The sequence below is a fragment of the Dendrobates tinctorius genome, unplaced genomic scaffold, assembly GCF_039654945.1.
Source record: "Dendrobates tinctorius isolate UK_male_01 unplaced genomic scaffold, ASM3965494v1 ptg000038l, whole genome shotgun sequence".
Lineage (NCBI taxonomy): Eukaryota > Metazoa > Chordata > Amphibia > Anura > Dendrobatidae > Dendrobates > Dendrobates tinctorius.
In genome coordinates, this window is record NW_027361706.1 from 30,993,503 (window position 1) to 31,016,418 (window position 22,916).

General features: G+C 44.1%; 1 protein-coding gene across 1 annotated transcript in view; it reads left to right on the forward strand.

Moving 5' to 3' along the window:
- The window catches only part of IL2RB (interleukin 2 receptor subunit beta), a 129,006-nt gene that overhangs the window by 91,462 nt on the left and 14,628 nt on the right, over nt 1-22,916 (forward strand). Inside the window, exons 8-13 of the mRNA XM_073574344.1 lie at nt 3,113-3,227; nt 3,844-3,925; nt 9,204-9,318; nt 13,804-13,946; nt 14,168-14,333; nt 18,933-19,014. Coding sequence (XP_073430445.1) covers nt 3,113-3,227; nt 3,844-3,925; nt 9,204-9,318; nt 13,804-13,946; nt 14,168-14,333; nt 18,933-19,014 — 703 coding nt within the window. The remainder of the gene's footprint in view (nt 1-3,112; nt 3,228-3,843; nt 3,926-9,203; nt 9,319-13,803; nt 13,947-14,167; nt 14,334-18,932; nt 19,015-22,916) is intronic.

The window sequence follows — 22,916 nt, forward strand, 5'->3', positions numbered from 1 at the left end:
GTATGTATGTTGCATGTAGTATATATGTAGTATGTATGTTGCATGTAGTATATATGTAGTATGAATGTAGCATGTATGTAGTATGTATGTAGCATGTATGTAGTATGTAGTATGCATGTTGTATGTATGTAGCATGTATGTAGCATGTAATTTTTTTTTTTTTTTTTACATTCAACACATTAGCCGGATGATGGGACTACTACTGTCCCATCATTGGCTAATGTGTCAATCACTGTCATGGTAGCAGGCATCGCCCGATGGGACTTGTAGTCCCATCGGACGATGCCTGCACAGACCCCCGAAGCCTGCACAGCCCCCCGGAGCCTGCACTGCCCCCCGGCAGGCCGGCACAGCCCCCCGGCAGGCCGGCACAGCCCCCCGGAGCCTGCACAGCCCCCCGGCAGGCCGGACAGCCCCCCGGCAGGCCGGCACAGCCCCCCGGAGCCTGCACAGCCCCCCGGCAGGCCGGCACAGCCCACCGGAGCCTGCACAGCCCCCCGGCAGGCCGGCACAGACCACCGGAGCCTGCACAGACCCCCCGGCAGGCCGGCACAGCCCCCCGGCAGGCCGGCACAGACCACCGGAGCCTGCACAGACCCCCTGGCAGGCCGGCACAGCCCCCCGAAAGGCCCGTACAGACCCCAGAGAGGCTGTACAAGGGAAAAACAGGATTTTTCTTATTCCGATACCGGAAGTCCCATAGACTTGAATGGGACTTCCGGTATCGGAATCGGCGATACCGATACTTTTTTTTTAAGATCGGCCGATCCATTCCGATCCGATACTTTGAAGTATCGGACGGTATCGCTCAACTCTACTTGTATATAAATACCCCTTATAGACTTAGTAAAAATCCAGTTTGAATAGTAATAAAAATAGAATAAGTGAGAAAGAACTGGTTAAAAACATAACAATTATATGCCTTCTAATATGATTGTAGACAAATGAATACATATGGATGCTTGCATTAGAGGTTTCATGTACCTATTAATTATTTTTAACCAGTTCTTTCTCACTTATTCTATTTTTATTACTATTCAAACTGGATTTTTACTAAATCTATAAGGGGTATTTATATAAAAGTAATTTTAATCATTATCCTCACTAGTTATACTAATATTTGGTATGCAATAGAACAGCGTTTATAACCAATATTAGTATTGTGAAATGCATACATAGAGGCTGTTTATGACTATTTTTATTAGCCATATATACATTATGTGGTTTTATAAATATTTTTTTTTTAATTTTTTTTTTTTTTCTTTAAGATCGATGCATTTGCCTTACCCTACCATATTCTCTATATTCATATTTTCAATGTCTGCTTTTTGTATGAGTATTCGCGGTAGGTGGAGCATATTTTATTTTTACGCGCATAGTTTTTCTTTATATTTATATTTGTATTCGATTTTATTCATATTAAAATGTTAAAAAATTTATCAGCATAATAAAGTTATAGTTTTTAACATTCCTTATTATTCTCAATATTACAACCCATTTTTGTGAGGTATACGCTATGGCTATTCTTTTCTCTTTCTTTTTAAATGTATGTTATTATCTTAATCATTAATTAGCCTTCTACTGGGAGGGTGGAGGTCAGTGTTCAATCCAAGAGTTAAACAGGTGTTTGAACATATACACACTATATATGACAGCTATACTGGGTGAGCAGTAACCCTGATGAAGAAGCACGTTTTGCTTTGAAACGCGTAGGTTTTTGGCCCCAGCTAGGCTCCGTAGCCTCAGCCTGTGACGTCACACGCTGTCAGTGCAGGACAGTGTCGGCCCCCCTCAGCTGTGCATCCAGGATGCTACCGGCCGGAGCTATCCTGGCTCTGCCCAGCTCTCTTCATTACTTGCACCCCAGTCAGCTAGTTCATTCACTTCATCCTCCCAGCTTCTCACCTGGTTTTCCAGCATTTCTGTGGATCATTCACTGTGATCAGCACAGCACCTTCATTCAGCAGAGCTAGGGTAAGTTTGTACAAGTCCTTTACCATTCATTAGTGTATCTTGCTGTGGTAGATTTGTATCTCCTGCACGCTTTGACTATCCGGCTTATGTGTGAAAGGCAGGACTTTCACTTTCACTTTTACGTTATTATCTGAATCCTCCTGTGAGCGCGGTGCCTTCCTCTATTTACTTATATATATATATATATTCCATGTGTTGGAGCACATGTGAAAAAGACTTGGGAAAACTAATAGATCACAGACTGAATATGAGTCAACAGTGTGATGCAGAAGCAAAAAAGGCAAATGCAATTCTAGGATGTATTAACAGAAGCATACAGTCTAGATCACGTGAAGTCATTATTGCCCTCTCCTCCTCTTTGGTCAGACCTCATCTGGAATACTGTGTCCAGTTTTGGGCGCCACATTTTAAAAAAGACATCAACAAACTGGAGCAAGTTCAGAAAAGAGCGACCAGAATGGTGACTGGTCTGCAAACCATGTCCTATGAGGAAAGGTTGCAGGATTTGGGAATGTTTAGCTTACAGAAGAGAAGACTGAGAGGAGACTGAATAGCTGTCTACAAATATCTCAAGGGCTGTCACATTGCAGAAGGATCATCTTTATTCTCATTTACACAAGGAAAGACTAGAAGCAATGAGATGAAACTGAATGGGAGGAGACACAGATTAGATATTAGAAAAAACTTTTTGACAGAGTGATCAATGAGTGGAACAGGCTGCCACTAGAGGTGGTGAGTTCTCCTTCAACAGAAGTCTTCAGAGGCTGGACAAACATCTGTCTGGGATGATTTAGCGAATCCTGCTTTGAGCAGGGGGTTGAACCAGATGGCCCAGGAGGTCCCTTCCAACTCTACCATTCTATGATTATATGAGATGTACAGTATATACCATACGCTCACTGTGAGTTCCCCAATAAATGGCCTGGTAGTAGAAACAGCTGCAACATCATTCAAAACTGGTCAATCAATTGCATAATTGTCTTGACAACTGGAGGCAACGGAATTGCGTCCCCTGACAAATTGGTGGCAGCAGTGGGATCTGAGCAATTCCCCTTGCTGTTATCCCTGACAATTTGAATTTTTATGTTGCTCATATGTAAATGAGGGGTTCTAAACTTTCCCTTTTTTTTAATTTCAGGTCGCCTGGACTGTACACACAACAGCTTTGAAACTGTGTCCTGTTCATGGAAAACAGCTAAAAACTTCATTTTCACCCCATGCTACATATCAGCTAATGTTACTAATGACCCAAGGTGTGTTTACCCAGAGACGGATCTCAGTTTTTCTGTGCCTCGAGCACCCCCTACTATACACAGATTAAGGGGTTTGAGTAGTCATCATGTAAAGGCTCATATGTGATTTGCGTACATGCAGTCATGTGTCAACTAGCTGATCTTCCTAATTCTCAAAAATGTTTAGTGAAATGCTACAACCTATGCTTTATTGAGAAAAGCAGAATGAGAAACTAGTTGTCACGTGACCTAAAGTATGAAAATCACATATAAGTGGTCATGTGAAGATCGCTGGAACCGGCAAGCAGAGCTGAATCCTGACTGTGAGTATAGTTCACACCATTAGGATTCGCATGCTAAAGGGCTTAATTTTATAATTCAAGGGGTTTCCCAGATTTGGGATGAAAGTGTGCAGTCACTCTATGTGACTGCAGACTTAGGAATCCTCACACTGCTGCACATTGTGCGGATTCTCCCATGCCGTCAGCAAGAGCAGGCATTTATGTGACCGCAAGTATACGATTTGCAGTGATCTGGGCTCCAATGACTTAAATTGCCTGTCTGGTTGCATGAATAAAATTAGTACATTTAGATATGTATCCTTCATCTTCTGACATTTTTTGCTACTCTCTTTTAGACATATACAAGGAATCTGCTATCTTCCCCCCGGCAGTGACTCTAGAAGCTGTGTAATAACTCTTACAATCAATGGTGAACATGTGAGTACACAGATTTCTCATGCATGACTTCCCTGGGTATACAGACGTATTGAAAATATTCAGACCCCTTAAAATTTTTCACTCTTTGTTCCATTGTAGCCATTTGGTAAATTCAAAAAAGTTCATTTTTTTTTCTCATTAATGTACACTCTGCACCCCATCTTGACTGGAAAAAAACAGAAATGTAGAATTTTTTTCAAATTTCTTAAAAAACAAAAACTGAAATATCACATGGTCCATAAATATTCACACCCTTTGCTCGGTATTGAGAAGAAGCAGCCTTTTGAGCTAGTACAGCCATGGGACTTCTTGGGAATGATGCAACAAGTTTTTCACACCTGGATTTGGGGATCCTCTGCCATTCTTCCTTGCAGATCCTCTCCAGTTCCATCAGGTTTAATGGTGAACGTTGGAGGACAGCCATTTTAAGGTCTCTCCAGAGATGCTCAATTTTGTTTAGGTCAGGGCTCTGGCTGGGCCAGTCAAGAATGGTCGCAGAGTTGAAGCACCCTTTTGAGCTAGTACAGCCATGGGACTTCTTGGGAATGATGCAACAAGTTTTTCACACCTGGATTTGGGGATCCTCTCCAGTTCTGTCAGGTTGGATGGTGAACATTGGTGGACAGCCATTTTCAGGTCTCTCCAGAGATGCTCAATTGGGTTTAGGTCAGGGCTCTGGCTGGGCCAGTAAAGTATGGTCACAGAGTTGTTCTGAAGCCACTCCTTAGTTGCTTTAGCAGTGCCTGAGGTCCAGAGCACTCTGGCAGAGGTTTTCATCCAGGATCTCTCTGTACGTGGCCGCATTCATGTTTCCTTCAGTGGCAACCAGTCGTCCTGTCCCTGCAGCTGAAAAACACCCCCATAGCTGCCACCACCATGTTTCACTGTTAGGATTGTATTGGGCAGATGATGAGCAGTGCCTGGTTTTCTCCACACATACTGCTTAGAATTATCACCAAAAAGGTCTATCTTTGTCTCATCAGACCAGAGAATCTTATTTTTCATAGTGGGAGTCCTTCATGTGTTTTTTAGCAAACTCTATGCTGGTTTTCATATGTCTTGCACTGAGGAAAGGCTTCCGTCGGGCCACTCTGCTATAAAGGTCAGACTGGAGGAGGGCTGCAGTGATAGTTGACTTTGTGGAACTTTCTTCCCTCTCCCTACTGTATCTGTGGAGCTCAGCCACAGTGATCTTGGAATTCTTCTTTACCTCTCTCACCAAGACTCTTCTCCCAAAATTGCTCAGTTTGGCTGGATGGCCAGGTCTAGGAAGACTTCTAGTGGTCCGAAACATCTTCCATTTAAGAATTATGGAGGCCACTCTGCTCTTGGGTACCTTGAGTACTGCAGAAATTATTTTGTAACCCTGGCCAGATCTGTGCCTTGCCACAATTCTGTCTCTGAGCTCCTTGGCCAGTTCCTTTGACCTCATGATTCTCATTTGGTATGACATGCACTGTGAGGTCTTATATAGACAGGTGTGGGCCTTTATAAATCAAGTCCTATCAGTTAATTAAACACAGCTGGACTCCAATTTAGGAGTAGAACCATCTCAAGGAGGATCACAGGGAAATGGACAGCATGTGACTTATATATGAGTGTCTGAGCAAAGGGTCTGAACACTTATGACCATGTGATATTTCAGTTTTTCTTTTTTAATAAATTTGCAAAAAAACAACATTTTTTTTTCTGTCAAGATGGGGTGCAGAGTGTACATTAATGAGGAAAAAAAATGAACTTTTTTGAATTTACCAAATGGCTGCAATGAAACAAAGAGTGAAAAATTTAAAGCGGTCTGAATACTTTCCGTACCCACTGCATGTTCTATTTTATTCCCACCCTCAAATATTAAAAAGAATGTATTACCCGATTTGATATAAACATGTTTGCATAATGTAACAACCACAAGTACTTGTAGCATACTTAAATATATATATATATATATATATATATATATATATATAAAGCTCAATGTGTGTGTGTGTGTATGTTTGCATGTACTGTATGTATGAATGTATGTCCGGGATTGGCAACCGCACAGTCGCAGCTACAGCCACAAAATTTTGCACAGTCACACGTCTGGACCCCGAGAGTGTCATAGGCTATGTTGTGGGGTGAAATTTTAACCCCGCGTGTTCCAATTCACCATACAATTTTGCCCCTATCTACATAATGAGGAAAAAGTGAGAGGAAAAGTGTTGGAGGCAAATTGACAGGTGCCAGATGTGAACAAGGGGGACTGAAAGAATGAGAGCAATGGCGCCAAAGAGTATATACCGTACAGTTGCTAAGGTGGGGCCCTGACATGGGATACTCACCACACACGGGGATATGAACACACACACAAAATGCACCACACACTACCACGTGCTTCAACACATATACCACCCTCAGCACACATTTCACCACACATACACCAACCTCGCCACATAAAAGTCGAAACACAAAAGTCGCCACTCAAAACTCGCCACGCTGTCCCAGAGCTGTTTAAAAGATGAAAAATGAGCTGTGATTGGTTGCTATCAGCAACAGTTTACTTTGTAGACAGTTGTGGTAACTGAGGCCTATTATTCTTATCATTTCTATGGTGTTATCGTCCTTCTGTAAAGTTGGAAATAACACAATTTATTACCGTGCCCACACAGACCACCCTCTGACACAGACTGCAGGGGGAGCCCAGTATCACACAGGAGAGGATTAGACACACGGCTCAGCAGTCAGTATCACACAGGATAGGATTAGATACACGGTTCAGCAGTCAGTATCACACAGGATAGGATTAGATACACAGCTCAGTAGTCAGTATCACACAGGAGAGGATTAGATACACAGCTAAGCAGTCAGCATCACACAGGATAGGAATAGATACACGGCTCAGCAGACAGTATCACACAGGATAGTATTAGATACACGGCTCAGCACACAGTATCACACAGGATAGGACTAGATACGCAGCTCAGTACACAGTATCACACAGAATAGTATTAGATACACGGCTCAGCAGATGGTATCACACAGAATAGGATTAGATACACGGCTCAGCAGTCAGTATCACACAGGATAGGATTAGATGCACGGTTTTTATGTGCAATATAATCATTACTAGATGGTGGCCCGATTCTAACGCATCGGGTATTCTAGAATATATATGCAGTTTATTTTTGAAGATTTAATAATAATGCAATAATGCATCCCCCAATCCTGATATGTATGGTTCTCTCACCCCCAATCCTGATATGCATGCTACCCCTCAACCCCCTATCCTGGTATGCATGGTCCCCTGACCCCCCAATCCTGGAATGCATGGTCCTCTCACCCCCCAATCCTGGTATGCATGGTCCTCTCACCTCTCTTTCCTGGTATGCATGGTCTTCTTACTCCCCTTTCAGGGTATGCATGGTCCCCTCACCCTCCAATCCTGGAATGCATGGTCCTCTCACCCCCCAATCCTGGTATGCATGGTCTTCTCACCCCTCTTTCCTGGTATGCATGGTCCTCTCACCCCCCTTTCGGGGTATGCATGGTCCCCTCACCCCCAATCCTGATATGCCTGGTCCCCTCACCCCCCTTTCTTGGTATGCATGGTCTCCTCACCCCCCAATCCTGGTATGCATGGTACCCTCAACCCCCTATCCTGGTATGCATGGTCTCCTCACCCCCCAATCCTGGTATGCATGGTCCCCTCACCCCCCAATCCGGGTATGCATGGTCCCCTCACCCCCCCTTTCCTGGTATGCATGGTCCCCTCACCCCCCCAATCCTGGTATGCATGGTCCCCTCACCCCCCTTTCCTGGTATGCATGGTCCCCTCACCCCCCAATCCTGGTATGCATGGTCCCCTCATCCCCCAATCCTGGTATGCATGGTCCCCTCATCCCCCAATCCTGGTATGCATGGTCCCCTCACCCCCCAATCCTGTTATGCATGGTTCCCTCACCCCCCTTTCCTGGTATGCATGGTCCTCTCACCCCCCTTTCCTGGTATGTATGGTCCTCTCACCCCCCAATCCTGGTATGCATGGTCCCCTCACCCCCAATCCTGATATGCATGGTCTCCTCACCCCCCAATCCTGGTATGCATGGTCCCCTCACCCCCAATCCTGATATGCATGGTCTCCTCACCCCCTTTTCCTGGTATGCATGGTCCCCTCACCCCCCTTTCTTGGTATTCATGGTCACCTCACCCCCCTTTCTTGGTATGCATGGTCCCCTCACCCCCCAATCCTGGTATGCATGGTCCCCTCAACCCCCTATCCTGGTAGGCATGGTCCCCTCACCCCCCTATCATGGTAGGCATGGTCCCCTCACCCACCAATCCTGGTATGCATGGTTCCCTCACCCCCCTTTCCTGGTATGCATGGTCCCCTCACCCCCCAATCCTGTTATTAATGGTCCCCTCACCCCCCAATCCTGGTATGCATGGTCTCCTCACCCCCCTTTCCTGGTATGCATGGTCCCCTCACCCCCCAATCCTGGTATGCATGGTCCCCTCACCCCCCAATCCTGGTATGCATGGTCCCCTCACCCCCCTTTCCATGTAGTCGCGACCAATCAGCAAACGCGGCCCTGTAGCCGCGACCAATCACTGCCGCGGCCCTGTACAAAAATAATATTAAAATTTTTTTAAAAAGTTATTCTCACCTTCCGACGGCCTCCTGTCTTCTTTCCACGCGCCCGGCCTCGTGTTCCCAGTAATGCTTTGCGGCTTAGACCGCTGATGACGTCGGTCTTCTTTCTCGCTCTCATGAGAGTGACGTCGGTCTTCTTTCTTGCTCTCGCGAGAGTGACGTCATCAGCGGTCTAAGCCGCTAACGCATTACTGGGAACGCGAGGTCGGGCGCGTGGAAAGAAGACAGGAAGCCGTCGGAAGGTGAGAATAACTTTTTTTTAATTTTAATTCTCTTTTTTAGAGATTAAGGCCTGCGCCTGCCGTTACAAACAGCTGCGCCTGTCGCTGATTGGTTGCGGCCTGGCTGGGGCCTGGCGGCTGCGACCAATCAGCGGCCCGCGATTTCGGTTGCAGACAGACACGATAAGGTGTTTATATATATATAGATAATTGGTTATAACTAACCACAGTTGGTTACTATGCCCAGGCAACGCCGCGCTCTTCAGCTAGTATGTATATATAATGAGTGAACATCAGCTAAATCCCATGACCAGAACTGTGGCTTCTCTGATAGTAGATGTCAATCAGAAATGATTCCCTGTGTGCAGTTCTGCAACTCTGGTATTAGTTCTTGCCTGGCATTTCACCTACCTCTTTCCTTTAACTTTAGTACAAAAATGCCATGACTGCTGCGCATAATGTGAACGTGAGTGTGATGTGCAGTTTTGGAAGGAACATCAACATGACAGTCATATCTTTATCTGATTTCAAGCCATTTTTCAATCGTAAGTACTGCGGTTCGGCATAACTCCTGCTCTACTATAATGTGTTCTGCATATTTTTTTCACAGGGTACGACAGCACATTTTTTGCCGAATGATCTCTCTCGTGTATAGGAGAGACAGTCAAGATGGATGCCGGCCAAACGATAGTGCGAAGCATCTTTCAGCAGACAACCATCTAACGTTTAGGACCAGCTTTAATGAAATCTCACCATTTTTATGATGACCATGTAGTAGTTCTGAGATTCCATTTTTTCTCCAGTAGCATCCCAGAGCTGAGGAGTTGTCCTCTCCCCATAAGGCCTGGATCACACTTCCGTTTTTTAAAACCTGTCCAAATCCATCGTTTTCCGTTAAAAACGGATCCGTCATTTTTTTGGAGGATCCGTTTTTGGTCCCATAGACTTCCATTAGCGGTTACCGCGGATCCGTCAAAAAAACGGATCCGTTTGCATCCGTTTGCGGTAAAACGGAAACGGATCCGTTTTTTCATGCAAAAAACAGATGGCGGATGCCAAAAAATGGATGTGTGAAACAGGCCTTATATGCTCGCTCTAATAAGTCTGTAATTTGTCCAGGGAGGGAGCCACGGACGAGTTGCTGATTCTCCACCTTCTCATACCTTACAGGCAAACAAGTGTTGAGGGTGTGCATGTGCGACACTATTCCTGCGTCTGTTACCGCCACCGTCCCTTCCAATGTACTTGGTGCAGAATCACTCACTTTGACTCTTTCAATCACAAGGCCAGACCAGTTCTTACAAACAATGGCAATATTATGCATGGCCAAACTAAAGAATAAGGGATAACAAGTTATGCCTTCTCTTTCACCATCTTCCATAGAATACATCGACTCCTTTCCCAGAGTTACAGTTTGCATTTTGCTCTCGGCATGGAGAAAAGTTGTAACTGCCTGCATTTTCCTAGGACTAGGGTCATACTGGTCCTGGTGTGTCGCTATGATCCTAAGGGTAAGTTCACACTAGGCATTTGGTCAGTGTTTTTTTGTCTGCAGCAAAACCTGATCTCTTGGAAGGAAAGAAGCTCCAGAAAAAAAAGCATGTTTTCCTTGTTTATTTCTTGCGTTTTTTGCACCGTTTTTGATGCATTTTTTTGTGTGTTTTTTTGCAGCGGTTTAGGCATGCTAGATTTGTCTCTTGTGCATGCTGATAAAGTTTAGTATTGAAAAAAAATCCAAAGAATGAGGTTTTGGCAGAAAAAGCGCTGCAAAAAACATGCAAAGCGCAAAATACTGATGGCAAAAAAAAAAAACAATATGTGTGCATGAGATTTCTGAAATCTCATAGGGTTTGCTGGTGCTGTAAAAAGCAGCTGAAAATTTGCATAAAAAAGCTGCAATAATTCCCAGTGTGAACCTAGCCTAATACCCTGAGTCTTTACCTATGGCGATCCCAGAACTGCTTGTAGAGACCTCGCTCCACTTGATTTCCAACAGTAAAGCGCTACCTTTTCCTAAGCTCCCCTTCTCACTGAGTGATACGTTTCCCAGACTTATAAGCTTTCCTCTTGCAGTGGTTCCCACTTACCTGGGATGTCCTGCCACCTCTGTAGCTAGCTCCTTTCCATGCTGAGCCTTGTAATTCCACAACCTATAAACCTGTACTCTCCCTTTCACCTCCTCTCCAACACTGACTACTTATTCCTATATCCTTAAACACTTCCCACTGGTTCCCCTATAAGGCTACATGCACACGCTGCGGATTGGGGTGCGGATTTGGCCGCGCGGATTTTGTAAAATCCACAGGTAAATCTGCAGGTCAAAAGACCTGCGGTTTTACCTGCAGATTGCTCTGCGGTTTTGCCCTGCGGTTTTTCATCTCCACAATGGAGGAGATGGCAAACCGCAGCGGAATCCGCAGAAAGAATTGACATGTCAATTCTTTATGCAGTTTCAAAACCGCAGAAAAACCACGTGGTAAAATCCGCACCATCTGCACTGAGGTTTTGTATTCCCATAGGGAATAATGGTACTGTACACCGCAGCAGAATCCGCAGCGTGTGCACACACCCTTAGGCCTCCTTTCCCCCATCCCCTCCAGGGGCCGGCCTTGTAGTTAACACTGCAGGAACCTCAGGAACCTGTCATAGACAACAGCCATAGAAATAAATATATTTTAATATTATGATTTGTGTGGAATATCCTAAAAAAGAAAAAAAAAAGAAGTGGCACTATGTAAGCGTAGTAAGTTTCGGTCAAGTTGTAAAAGGTGAGTTCTCTTCGGAAACTTGCTCCCCTGATATAGTTGTGCTGCCTGAGGCACAACTCTCATTTTGGTTTGGATTCAAAAGTGATAGACTGCAGCTATTCCTGGAGAGACAGGGGAAACCGCTTCCTGAAGTCTCCCACAGTGATTAACTAAAAGATGGAGACCAGGATCAGGGCTGTTTTCTGTTGAATCAGAGATGGTGTTTTTTTGGTTGCTTCAATGAACATTTATTTAAAAATAAAAAATTATTAAAACACTAGTTTACACAACGTGTTTTGGCTTCTTACAGCCTTCATCAGGTGTAAGGGAGGTCCTCAAACACATTAGACTGTCTGCCGATCCTAGCACTGTTTCTTGCAGTTTTACACTTTTTACCTTATGCAGATTTTCTCAAAACATCGATTTTATGTATTGCTTTACACATTCCTTCCGCTCCCATCTCACCCATTTTTTATTCTTTTTCTAAATATATTTTTTCTATTTTTTTTTCTTTAAGTCACTAGACACTCAAATATATTATCTATTTACCAGTCTTTTATTGCTAAGATCTGCTCCACTATCTTTCTCATTCCGAGCTGGGTTCTACGATCAGTGTGCATACTCTGAGTGACACCCAGTCTTCGGCACTCAGCTGCATTTTGTGGGTGGTGCAGAAGCCGATGTTGAAGCAAATACATCTCCTTGGTATTGGCGCAGCTGGAGATGGAAGATTTTGAAGAGAGTGGGTAAACTTCCTTACTGTTCCTCATTACCAACTGAGCTTAAAGGGAACCTAGCAGCATGATTTTGCTAAGTAAACTACAGGCATTGCCAGGTTGGCAGTGTTAAACTGATTAAAATGATACCTGGGGTGAAGAAATGCGTCTTGTGTTTCTTGTGTAATTAGTGTTAAGCCCCCGTCACACACAGCGATCTTGCTAGCGAGATCGCTGCTGAGTCACAAGTTTTGTGAATCAACAGCAATCTCACCAGCGAGATCGCTGTGTGTGACAGGTATCAGCGACCGGCCCCCCTGCCGGGTATCGCTGATCGTCCTGGAATGGCCTGAACTTTTTTTGGATCGTTGGTCTCCCGCTGGCCAGCATGCATCGCTACGTGTGGCAGGCGGGAGAGCAGCGATCAGCGAGCTGGATGCTGGTATCCAAGGTAAACAGAGGGTTTCTAAGCGCCACGCAGCGCTTAGAAACCCTCTGTGTACCTTAGTTACCAGCGCGCTGATGCAGGGAGCTGGTAACCAAGGTAAACAGCTGGTTTCTAAGTGCCGCGTGACGCTTAGAAACCCGCTGTTTACCTTGGTTACCAGCTCCCTGCACCAGCGCGCTGGTAACTAAGGTACACAGCGACGCGAGCGCTCGTCGTCACTGATGCTGATCGCTGGTGAAGCTGCCTGTTTGGCAGCTCACCAGCGATCATGTAGCGACACACCAGCGATCCTGACAAGATCATATCGTTGTCGGGATCGCTGGTGAGTCGCTATGTGTGACGGGGCCCTTAAAAGTTTTCAGTTAATGATGCGCCCGTACTTCGGGGATGACTGTGGGAAGGTCTCTTCCTAAGACTCTGTCTACATTCCTGCCCCAGAGCACGAGAATTTCATTAGCTGAAAACTTCTAACACTGACTACACAAGAATCCCAAGACGGATTTCTTCACCATAGGTATCATTTTAATTGGCATAACACTGCTAACCTGACAGTGTCTGTAGTTTACTTAGCAAAATCTTAGTGACAGCCATTCCGGCAAATAATTTTTGTTACAGTATTTCACCATCGGTTAGGTATCACTAATATATGTTCTGTGTATATAGTAAAATACTTACCGGTCACTGTCTTCTATTGTTTCCATTGCAAATCCGCTCCCACCACTCCGCACCACTTTGTGTCCACAGCTCTGACTGGCTGGAAATCATAGTCAAACATTACTTTCTCTCAGCCTATTTCTGAGTCTCATTGGCTCACAATGAGAAGTGACTTCTCTTCCGTCCAGCAAACACTGGAGTGAACCGCCTAGTCACAACTGTGGTCACATGGTCCAGAAGAGGACTGGAGCTGCACTGGAAACAGAAAGAAAGCAGCCGGTAAGTCACACTGAACATCCATTACTGATACCTAACCAGGGGTGAAATAATAGGATTTCTGATTGTGGAAGTCCTCTCCATGATATTCATATAAAAGGGTATTGCTAAGAAATGAAAAGCCCTTTCATGAACATTGTTCTATATTTATACAAAGTATGACAACATGTACATTATTTCTTTCTGAAGTGCGTCTTGATCCACCTGCACACCTTGACATTACAATGATAGAAGATGGTACGTGGAATCTTACGTGGGTCATCAATCACAGGAATTACATAGACAATGTGGAAACTGAAGTGCATTTCAAGCCAGCGAAATGGTCATGGAAGGTAAATAGCTCCACGATAACTCATCACTAAACTTCTGAAAATAAATCAAATTCAACAAGCTACCACTGAAAAGATTTCATTTCTTGCAGTTAGAAGTTTGAAAGAGTTCCGGAGGTAGTCTGAGATCCAAAAATGTCTTATTTTATTCGTAATCACAGCACCATATGTGTAAGCTGTTTTTGACATTGTAACTCAATCCTACTATGTTTCCTTTTTTTAAGGATGCCAAAAGATTTACAATTAACCATTATGATCTGTCGGTTTTTCTACGTGACCTACAACCTGATACTCTGTATGAAGCCAAAGTGCGCGTCAACCAGACAGAATTTGTGGGTGGCAAGTGGAGTGAATGGAGCAAGCCGGTACAGTGGACAACTCCTCCTAACGGTAACGGTAGTTAATTAGTTAGTGAACTTATGATCATATACTTCGATCAGCTATAACATTAAAAATAGTGGCCTATTATAGCATAAGTCCTCCACGTTCTGCCAAAACAGCTCTGAATGGTCAAGGCATGGATTTCATAAAGCCTCTGAAGGGTAAGTAGATGGCATCCAGAGACTCACAGATTATACTTGTAGCCCTCTAAGTTGTCAGGTGTTTTTTCCAGGACATCCCACACATGCTTAATGGGATTAAAATTTGTGAAATTTGAAGGCCAAGTTATTACCTTGAACATTTATTACAGCCAGCATTATCATTTTCAACCATTTCTGCTACTAGCTGCTCTGCGGAATTGTACGAGGCAAGTTAACCTTTGTTCAATTGTCTCTTCAGAGAGGAAGAGGACCAGAACTCTAGTGCTACCTACGGAAAGTAGCAATCCTAAAAGTCAATATAAACCCTTTAATGAGATTTGTCACAAGATATAGAATAAAAGCCAAAACCAAAATTTCATTTTGCAGACACTATGTTTCAGGGTACGGCTCCTTGTGAGTTTAAAGTGTGAGATCTGGTTTTGCTGGCTGAGAGGCGTCTGTTATGGTTATGTGATGGTTGATCTAGTATATGTTCAATGAAACTATTGAACTAGTAAAATTTCAATCAAGTAGAGACATAGAAGAAAACTGGTCTGGTTAAGGGGAGGCCCTCTTATACATGTGTTTTTTTTTATTTCACTTAATCTTCAACATTGAAATTGTAACACTAAGAAAGAACATTATGGAATTGTGGAAATCACAGGCTGGATAGACATGTTAATGATTTCCAAATTATGAAAAAATGGAAACTTTTCAAATCACAGTATTGGGTATGAGCTCCATGTACAAAAATCCCCACACTTACATCTCTTTACTGCTATCAATGAGGTTATAAATGAGGTTATTAATGGTTGTCTGAGGAATTTTTTACCACACTCCATGAACTTGGGTAGCAAATCCTTGTGCAATTTCCAACCACTGACGTTCCAGACGTGCTCAATGGGAGACGAGTCTGTAGACATTTTGACAATACAAACTGTGCTCAAATACACAAGTAACATGCCCCCTGGCATTGTCATGGCTATAAATTGCTCCTGGGATGCTTTGGAGAAATGGCCGTTCCATTGGTTCCACCACTAAATCAATGTAATGCTGAGCTGTTAGTGTACCTGGAATCAAGACTTGAAGGTTTCAAGATTAAGCTACCTCTCACCATAATCCCAGGAATAGGATCAGTTCATTTTCCCTCTTGATGGTCTCTTCTTCGCATTTCCCACGTGGTCTCCAGACCAATCGCCTGTGCTATCACGGCATCCAAGACAAAACCTAGACTTATCCCTGCAGTGGACAGACCTCCATTCCAACCTCCATTGTATTCTTGTTCTGCACCATGATAGTCTTTGAGAGCGGTCATGTCAGGTCAATGTAACATCTGTAGCTGGCTCATCACTCAGTGTCATGCAAGTGCATTCTGATGGTTTGTGTAGACACTGTTTGATGTCTCAGGCTTGACATCTGATGTCTAATTTCACTTACAGTACAGAATAAATGACTACAGGTCATTCTTCGAATCTGCTGATCTGTCCATGTTAAGGTTGTCCACTTGCTGACATTACAGTTTAGTGTTGTTCTCCCAACCACACAGACATGCAACATTGCACACTGCTGATATCTCAGCCTAAAGCCCCCGTCACACATAGCGATCTCGCAAGCGAGATCGCTGCTGAGTCACAAGTTTTGTGACACTGACCAGCGACCGGCTCCCCTGCCGGGTATCGCTGATCGTCCTGGAATGGCCAGGACATTTTTTTGATTGCTGGTCTCCCGCTGGCCAGCACGCATCGCTGCATGTGACAGGCGGGAGACCAGCGATCAGCGAGCAGGAGCTGGTAACTAAGGTAAACGTCGGATTACTAAGCTGCGCGCAGCGCTTAGAAACCCGATGTGTACCTTAGTTACCAGCGCGCTGGTGCAGGGAGCTGGTAACCTAGGTACACATCGAGTAAGTGCCGCATGCTGCTTATGGAGCACCCGGGGTGTACACGCGGCGGCATGAGGGCGTGAGAGGGCGCGCACGCGCAGTGCAGTGCAGGACCGTGGGGTACTCGGTACCGGGCCCATCGACTTCAACGGGGGACGGTGTCACGGCGCAGCAACCCGGTCTGTGGCCCTGAGGCGTCCATGAAATAAAATGAAGATGAAAGGGGAAGATAAAAATGAAGATAAAGTTTGTAGATGGTTAAATACGTTACGCCACCTGTGGTATTCTGGTCAAAGGTGACCAGCCCTGCGGTGTTGTTCCCCTGAGACTGTTGATGTGGCACAGCTGAGATAAAAATGGCTCCCCACAGGTGGAGCAATAGTCCCAGGGCAAAGATGGTAGATTAATAGTCAAAATGGCTGTGAATGTTGGTGTGCAGAGAAATGAGAGAAGGACACAGAGAGGTGCAGTTTCTTTACCTTTTACAGGTAACTGGTTGCAATCCGGAGTACCACATACAGGTGATGCAATGAGTCCGGCTCGCCTGGAGGCATTCAGGGAATCCACCTTGCCAGGTGGGGGTTAGGATCTTCCTTTCTGAGCTTTGTGTGTGGGTCTCCACTGTATACAACTAAGCTGCGACCCTCTATTCGTGATGGTTTCACTAACCTGTACGGCTGTCAGCATGAGCCTATTCCACGGATACCGTCCTTTTCACCGTCAGCCCCGGGCTCCTATCTGCTGCCGTGCCTTGGCATGGGGGTCCCCTTTCTGCCTCCAAGCATGACTTCACCTCTTAGAGGGAGGCAAAGTCACTGTGACAACCGGACTCTGGGGTGCCACACTTAGAATCCCGATGTGTACTTGATTACCAGCTCCCTGCACCAGCGCGCTGGTAACTAAGGTACACAGTGGGTAACTAAGCGATGTGCGTCATTTGATACCCTCCTGTCGCTGGTGCTGATTGCTGGTGAAGCTGCATGTTTGGCAGCTCACCAGCGATCATGTAGCGACACACCAGCGATCCTGACAAGGTCAAATCGTTGTCGGGATCGCTGGTGCTTCGCTATGTGTGACGGGGCCCTAAGAAGGTCGCAGTCTCCTGGAGTGAAAGAACAAGGTCTCTCAGTCCAAGGAATCTGTTCCTCGCAGGGACAAGTGGTGGTAAGTGGCACAATGACGAACAGAAGGCATCACACAATCATCCCACAAGACGTCCCAATTTTTTAGGTTTAATGTGGATATAAAATGTTCTCCTTCCAAGTGCCACAGAGTGAAGCTAGGTGCTTAAACATTTCACATTTGCAGATCTTAGCTACACTTGCTATGTCCTTGATTTGCATTACCTTACGACTTCTCGGTCTTGAAATTTTTTACTGAGAAGTTAGCAATGTACTTATTGTATTATCCTGACAGTTGGAATATATCTGTTTTTTACTTTTATCATTTGTTTTTAGCTAGAGTAAATTAGAGCAGTCATCAAAACATTTTTTTTAAAGTACAACATTTTTGTTGAATCAGAGCTTATATTAAATTTCAATAAAATAAGATACAACTAAACATCAAAATCACATGGTGGGTGAATCCAGCAAGGTAGATGACAATTTACAAATGTAAGGAAGACATTAGAAAAATATTTTACTTTCTGTAAAGATATTAGGAGGCAAGAAAATGAGCAAAAGGCAAGTGCAACAATAAAATAACAAATGCAAAAATTGTTATCTCCCCCCAAAATCTTACAAAACAAAGCCGATGACGAAACTGGCGTTGGGTGTGCAGTTATGAATGAACTCATCCCTACCACGATGTATTGACTTCAGTATGTGATTATTTTCTGTGGTTCGGGTATTTCTCATCTTTCTGGTATTTTATACAGTTAAAAATTTTTTGAGGGAAGTGACAATTTTCTGTATTTGCTCTAAATGTTGCACTTGCACTTTAGCCTGTTTTTTGGCTCCTGTTATCTTTACAGAAAATATATTTTTCGAATGTCTTCCTTCAATTTGTGAATTGTCATGTAACTTTCTGGGTGTCTTTCATGTTTGTGTAGTTCTTTTTTAATTTATAGAAATGTAATTTGATAAGCTCTGATTCAATACATTTTAGCAATATTTTTTACACAATTGTGCAATTTTTTTTTCATGTGCAAGGTATGAAACACACTTCATGGTGTCAGTTTCATGGTTTATTTACAACACAAATGAGGTCAGACTGACTAGTGAATTAGATGATAATGTAAAATCTGAAATAAGCTGAAATTTATGAAGCGTGAAACTTAACCGTCAAAATAATTGGGGCTGGTTGTTTCAGCTTTATAGAGGTCCACGTGTCATTTAAATCCACAAAGTCCTTGATGTGGGATTGAATGTAAGGTCATATATTACCTCGATGATTAGGACGTGATGAGCAATGTCACTCATCAATGAATAATTACTCACTGACGAGGAGCTGAAGACGCAGCATCCTTCATAATGTAGAGATAATGTTTTCTGATGAAATGAATGGTGCATGTCCAATCCGTACATACACTGGAAACGTGAAAAAGCTATGATATTTTTGTTGATAAAAAATATCTTCCATTTTTAGGTTCAACTTTCCCCACACCAGGAGTGGTCGCTATTTCAGTTGTCCTGTTGGTCATAGTGGTCACTCTTTGTTCCTCAAAAAGGTAAAGTCCAGAATGCACTTTTCATGATTCTATGAAGAATCTTTATGCAATGTATGATTGTGTAAAATAGCATAAGGTTAGAGTTACATGACTGCATATACTCTCTTCCAAAAGAAATGGGCTAACTATGCTAACTAAAGTCTGATCAAACAGATCAGAGTGTGATCAGAGTGTCAGCAAAGTGCGATCCGATTCTCTCGGATGCAAGAACCATGTGCGGAGAAGATGGAGGACAAAATTTCTCCATCTTCTCCAATCTGTTATGTCATCTGAGAGCAGTATGATGATTTTCACGCACCCATAGACTTTTTTTCTCATGTTAAATCGGCACTACCCCAATACATATCATTGGTCTCAGTGTTATCCCCCCAAAAAAATCAGATAGCACTGGTCCAGATAATACAGTGGTGTGAGCAAGACCTTAAGGAGGTGTGAAAATAATGCTGGAAAGTAAAGCTGGAGTCACACATAGCGACTCACCAGCAATCCCGACAATGATATCAACGTGTCAGGATCGCTGGTGAGTCACTATGTGATCACTGGTGAGCTGTCACACAGACAGCTTCACCAGCGATTAGCACAGCGACGCCGAGCACGCGGCGTCGCCTTGTTCGTTAGTTACCAGCGCGCTGATGCAGGGAGCTGGTAACTAACGTACACATCGGGTATCCAAGGGATGTGCGTCCCTTGGATACCCGATGTGTACATTAGTTACCAGCTCCCGCCTGCCACACGCAGCGATGCGTGCTGGCCAGTGGGAGACCAGCGACCAAAGAAAAGTCCAGAGGTTTCCCAGAGCGATCAGCGATACCTGCAGAGGGGCCGGTCGCTGATCGCTGTCACACACAGCAATCTCGCTGGTGAGATCGCTGTTGTGTCACAAAACTTGTGACTCAGCAGCGATCTCGCTAGCGAGATCGCTATGTGTGACGCGGCCTTAAGAATGCTTTCAAAAACAGAAGGGTCAGTCCAGGATAGCATTGCATTTTCTCCTACCAGCTCCATATAGGCCTATACATCTGAAAATTATGCATAACAGAGCACACTGTGACTCCGCCTGGATCATTATAGTTAATGTTCCCATTGGCACATACTCTTAATCCTGTTTTGCTTGAAAATAGCAGATAGGGCCCTTGGATTGCTTCTGTTTAGCTAATTAAACCCACTGAGGGCTTACATGTGGAATTAGCCATGTGACTCATTATGGTCCTACTATCAATCACTTAATGAGTTCAATTGCACCCATTAACTTAAGGAATACTCACACTGCACAATTATCATGAGTGAAAGTTCTTAGAAACACTCGTTCCCTCAATAATCATGCAGTCTAAACAGGTTGATAATCACCTTATGAACAAGCAAATTCTTCACCAGCTGAAATGATCTTTTGGTTTTCTTAAAACATCTTCATTATCGGCAGCAATGACCATCTTTCGGCAAATATGTAGCTGATCGGTAGGTATTTAACACCACTAGTCGGAAGTGTAAACGCAGCCTTAGCTTTATTTGGACTTGTAGATGCTCCAGTGTAAATTGATGTAAATTTTGGGTTAACCCTTTCAATGGAGTTTTACGTACCCTCCCTGGGTCCAGCGCTGAGTCCCCACCGCTGCTCCAGGTGTTGGTTATTGTTTACAGCTTCTTACATCATGTTGTAACAATTATGTGGGTACTATGGAATCTGATTGCGTGGGATAAAATGAATCTGAGACCAAAGCTAAGGCAAACAAGTGTATTTAACAAAGTAAGAAGTGGAAATAAAACTAACAGTTCTTCCTGCAATTGTAACAAAGTGCACAGCACAATATAGAAATGTTCAACAAACTGAATAGTGGGGCGCGACCGCTAATATGAACCAGTCCATCAGTAATATGATGCAGGAATGCATACGGCACTTAAACATGGAAGTCCAGCAATAATATGAGTGTGAATGCACTCGGTACTTAAACATGGAAGTCCAGCAGTAACATGAGTGAGATTGCACACAGCACTTAAACATGGAAGTCCAGCAATAATATGAATGAGAATGCACACAGCACTTAAACGTGTGAGTCCAGCAATACACAGGTGGAGTGTTAGCATGAGAAGGTTTGTAGATGTACCTTTTGGGCTGAAAATTCCAACTCAAGTCCAGCACCGCAGCCCAATAGACACAGTTCAGGAAGAAATAATGGTGTCAGAATTTCCTTCTGACCACAGCAGTTCCAGAGGCGAGCAGCTCCTAACCAGAAGTCCAGACAATAAGTAATCTTGGTCAGGATCAAGGAGCAGCACAGAGGACTGAAGGCAGCAGAATGTGGAGAAGCAGAGCACCGAGTAACAAGCAGCAGCAAGGAGTCCAGAAGAAACAGGCAGGAACTCAGGAGCCAAGAGCAACAAAATACTCAGGCAAGGAGGATCTCCCGACCCGGGCTTAAATAGCAGGACAGACAGGAAGTTCCAGGACAGGGCAAAGTACCAGACTCCATCTTGGACAAGGGCAAAACAGGCTCCAAGTAACATCTGGAATCCTTACACATGTCGACAGCACTGCATCCAACAACGGACAGTGCTGTCGAGCTCCCTGCTTGGCTTCAGTCCTGTTGGTATGTCGTCAGCACTGCAGATTATAACAGACACCGAGTGCATCGGCAGAGATTCAGTACTGGACCCGTTGCGGGTGAGTAAATCTTTGGAGGGTTTTTAAACAAACTTTAGCCAGGAGGCAGATTTTTTGAAACCAGAAAAGCCCTTTAACCTCTGACATTGAACAGTATCTGGTTCCTATAAATAAATATACACTAGTTTGCAGTTTCTCATGTATTGCTTACTCAACATTAGAGATGAGCGACTTTGCCTTTTTTCGGGTCGAGTCGGGTTTCACGAAACCCGACTTTCACAAAAGTCCGGTCGAACGAAATCGGCCGATTATTGTGAAAAGTCGAAGTTCGACTGAAACACGAAACCCAATGTAAGTCAATGGGGAAGAAAAGTCGGCAGTGAGTGGAGGACAGGAAACACACCGAGAGTGCCCATTTTAATGCCAAAAACATCAATTCTTATTCCTTAAGCTTGTCAACCTTAATTTACATTATAATAATAGTTAGGTATTGAAAACTGGGGGTTATTTGGCTAAAGTTGTGGGGGGGGTAGTGCTGGCTCCAGATTTTCATGGGCCCAGGGCCAAAGAGTGTCACTGGTCTCCTTTAACACATGATACAATTCATGATCCTTTGATACAGCAGAAAAATAGCGGTACAGTACAATGAAAAATACTTCAATTCTTACATCACATGACTGATATCCATTTTAAATTCTCCAATAGCTCCAAAAACAGACAGTATATTCCTCCATACAGTATTATGGCCATCGCATAGTGCGCCATACAGAGTAATTAGGCCCATATATTTCTCCATACAGAATCATTGGTCCCATATAATGTTTGAAACAGTATATGATGAGCTCCACATAATGCTACAGTATATGTTGGTCCCCATGGATGAAGCTCCACTGTCTTATGGGCCCAAATAATGCTCCATATATAATGGGCCCCATTTCTAATGCTCCAGTGTATAATGGGCCCTGTAAATGCTGCTCCAGTGACTGATGTCCACCTTTGGAATGCTCCAGTGTATAGTGGGCCCCAGATATCATTCTCCAGAGTATCGTACTCCCCAAAAATTGCTCCCAACCTTTAAAACAATTAAATAAGTCTCCTCGCTAAGGAATCCCTGTACTCTGGACTCCTCGTCGTCCCCATCTTCCATCTCTCTGCACTTGGACTGTTTAGGCAGAGGGCGTACAGACGTGATGTCATCGCGCTCTTTGACCAGAATGTCACTGTCAGGAAAAGTGTTTGGTTTCCGGGGGCAGTATGGTTGCAAAGCTGAACCTTAAAGGAATGTCCAGAAGGGCACCACCAG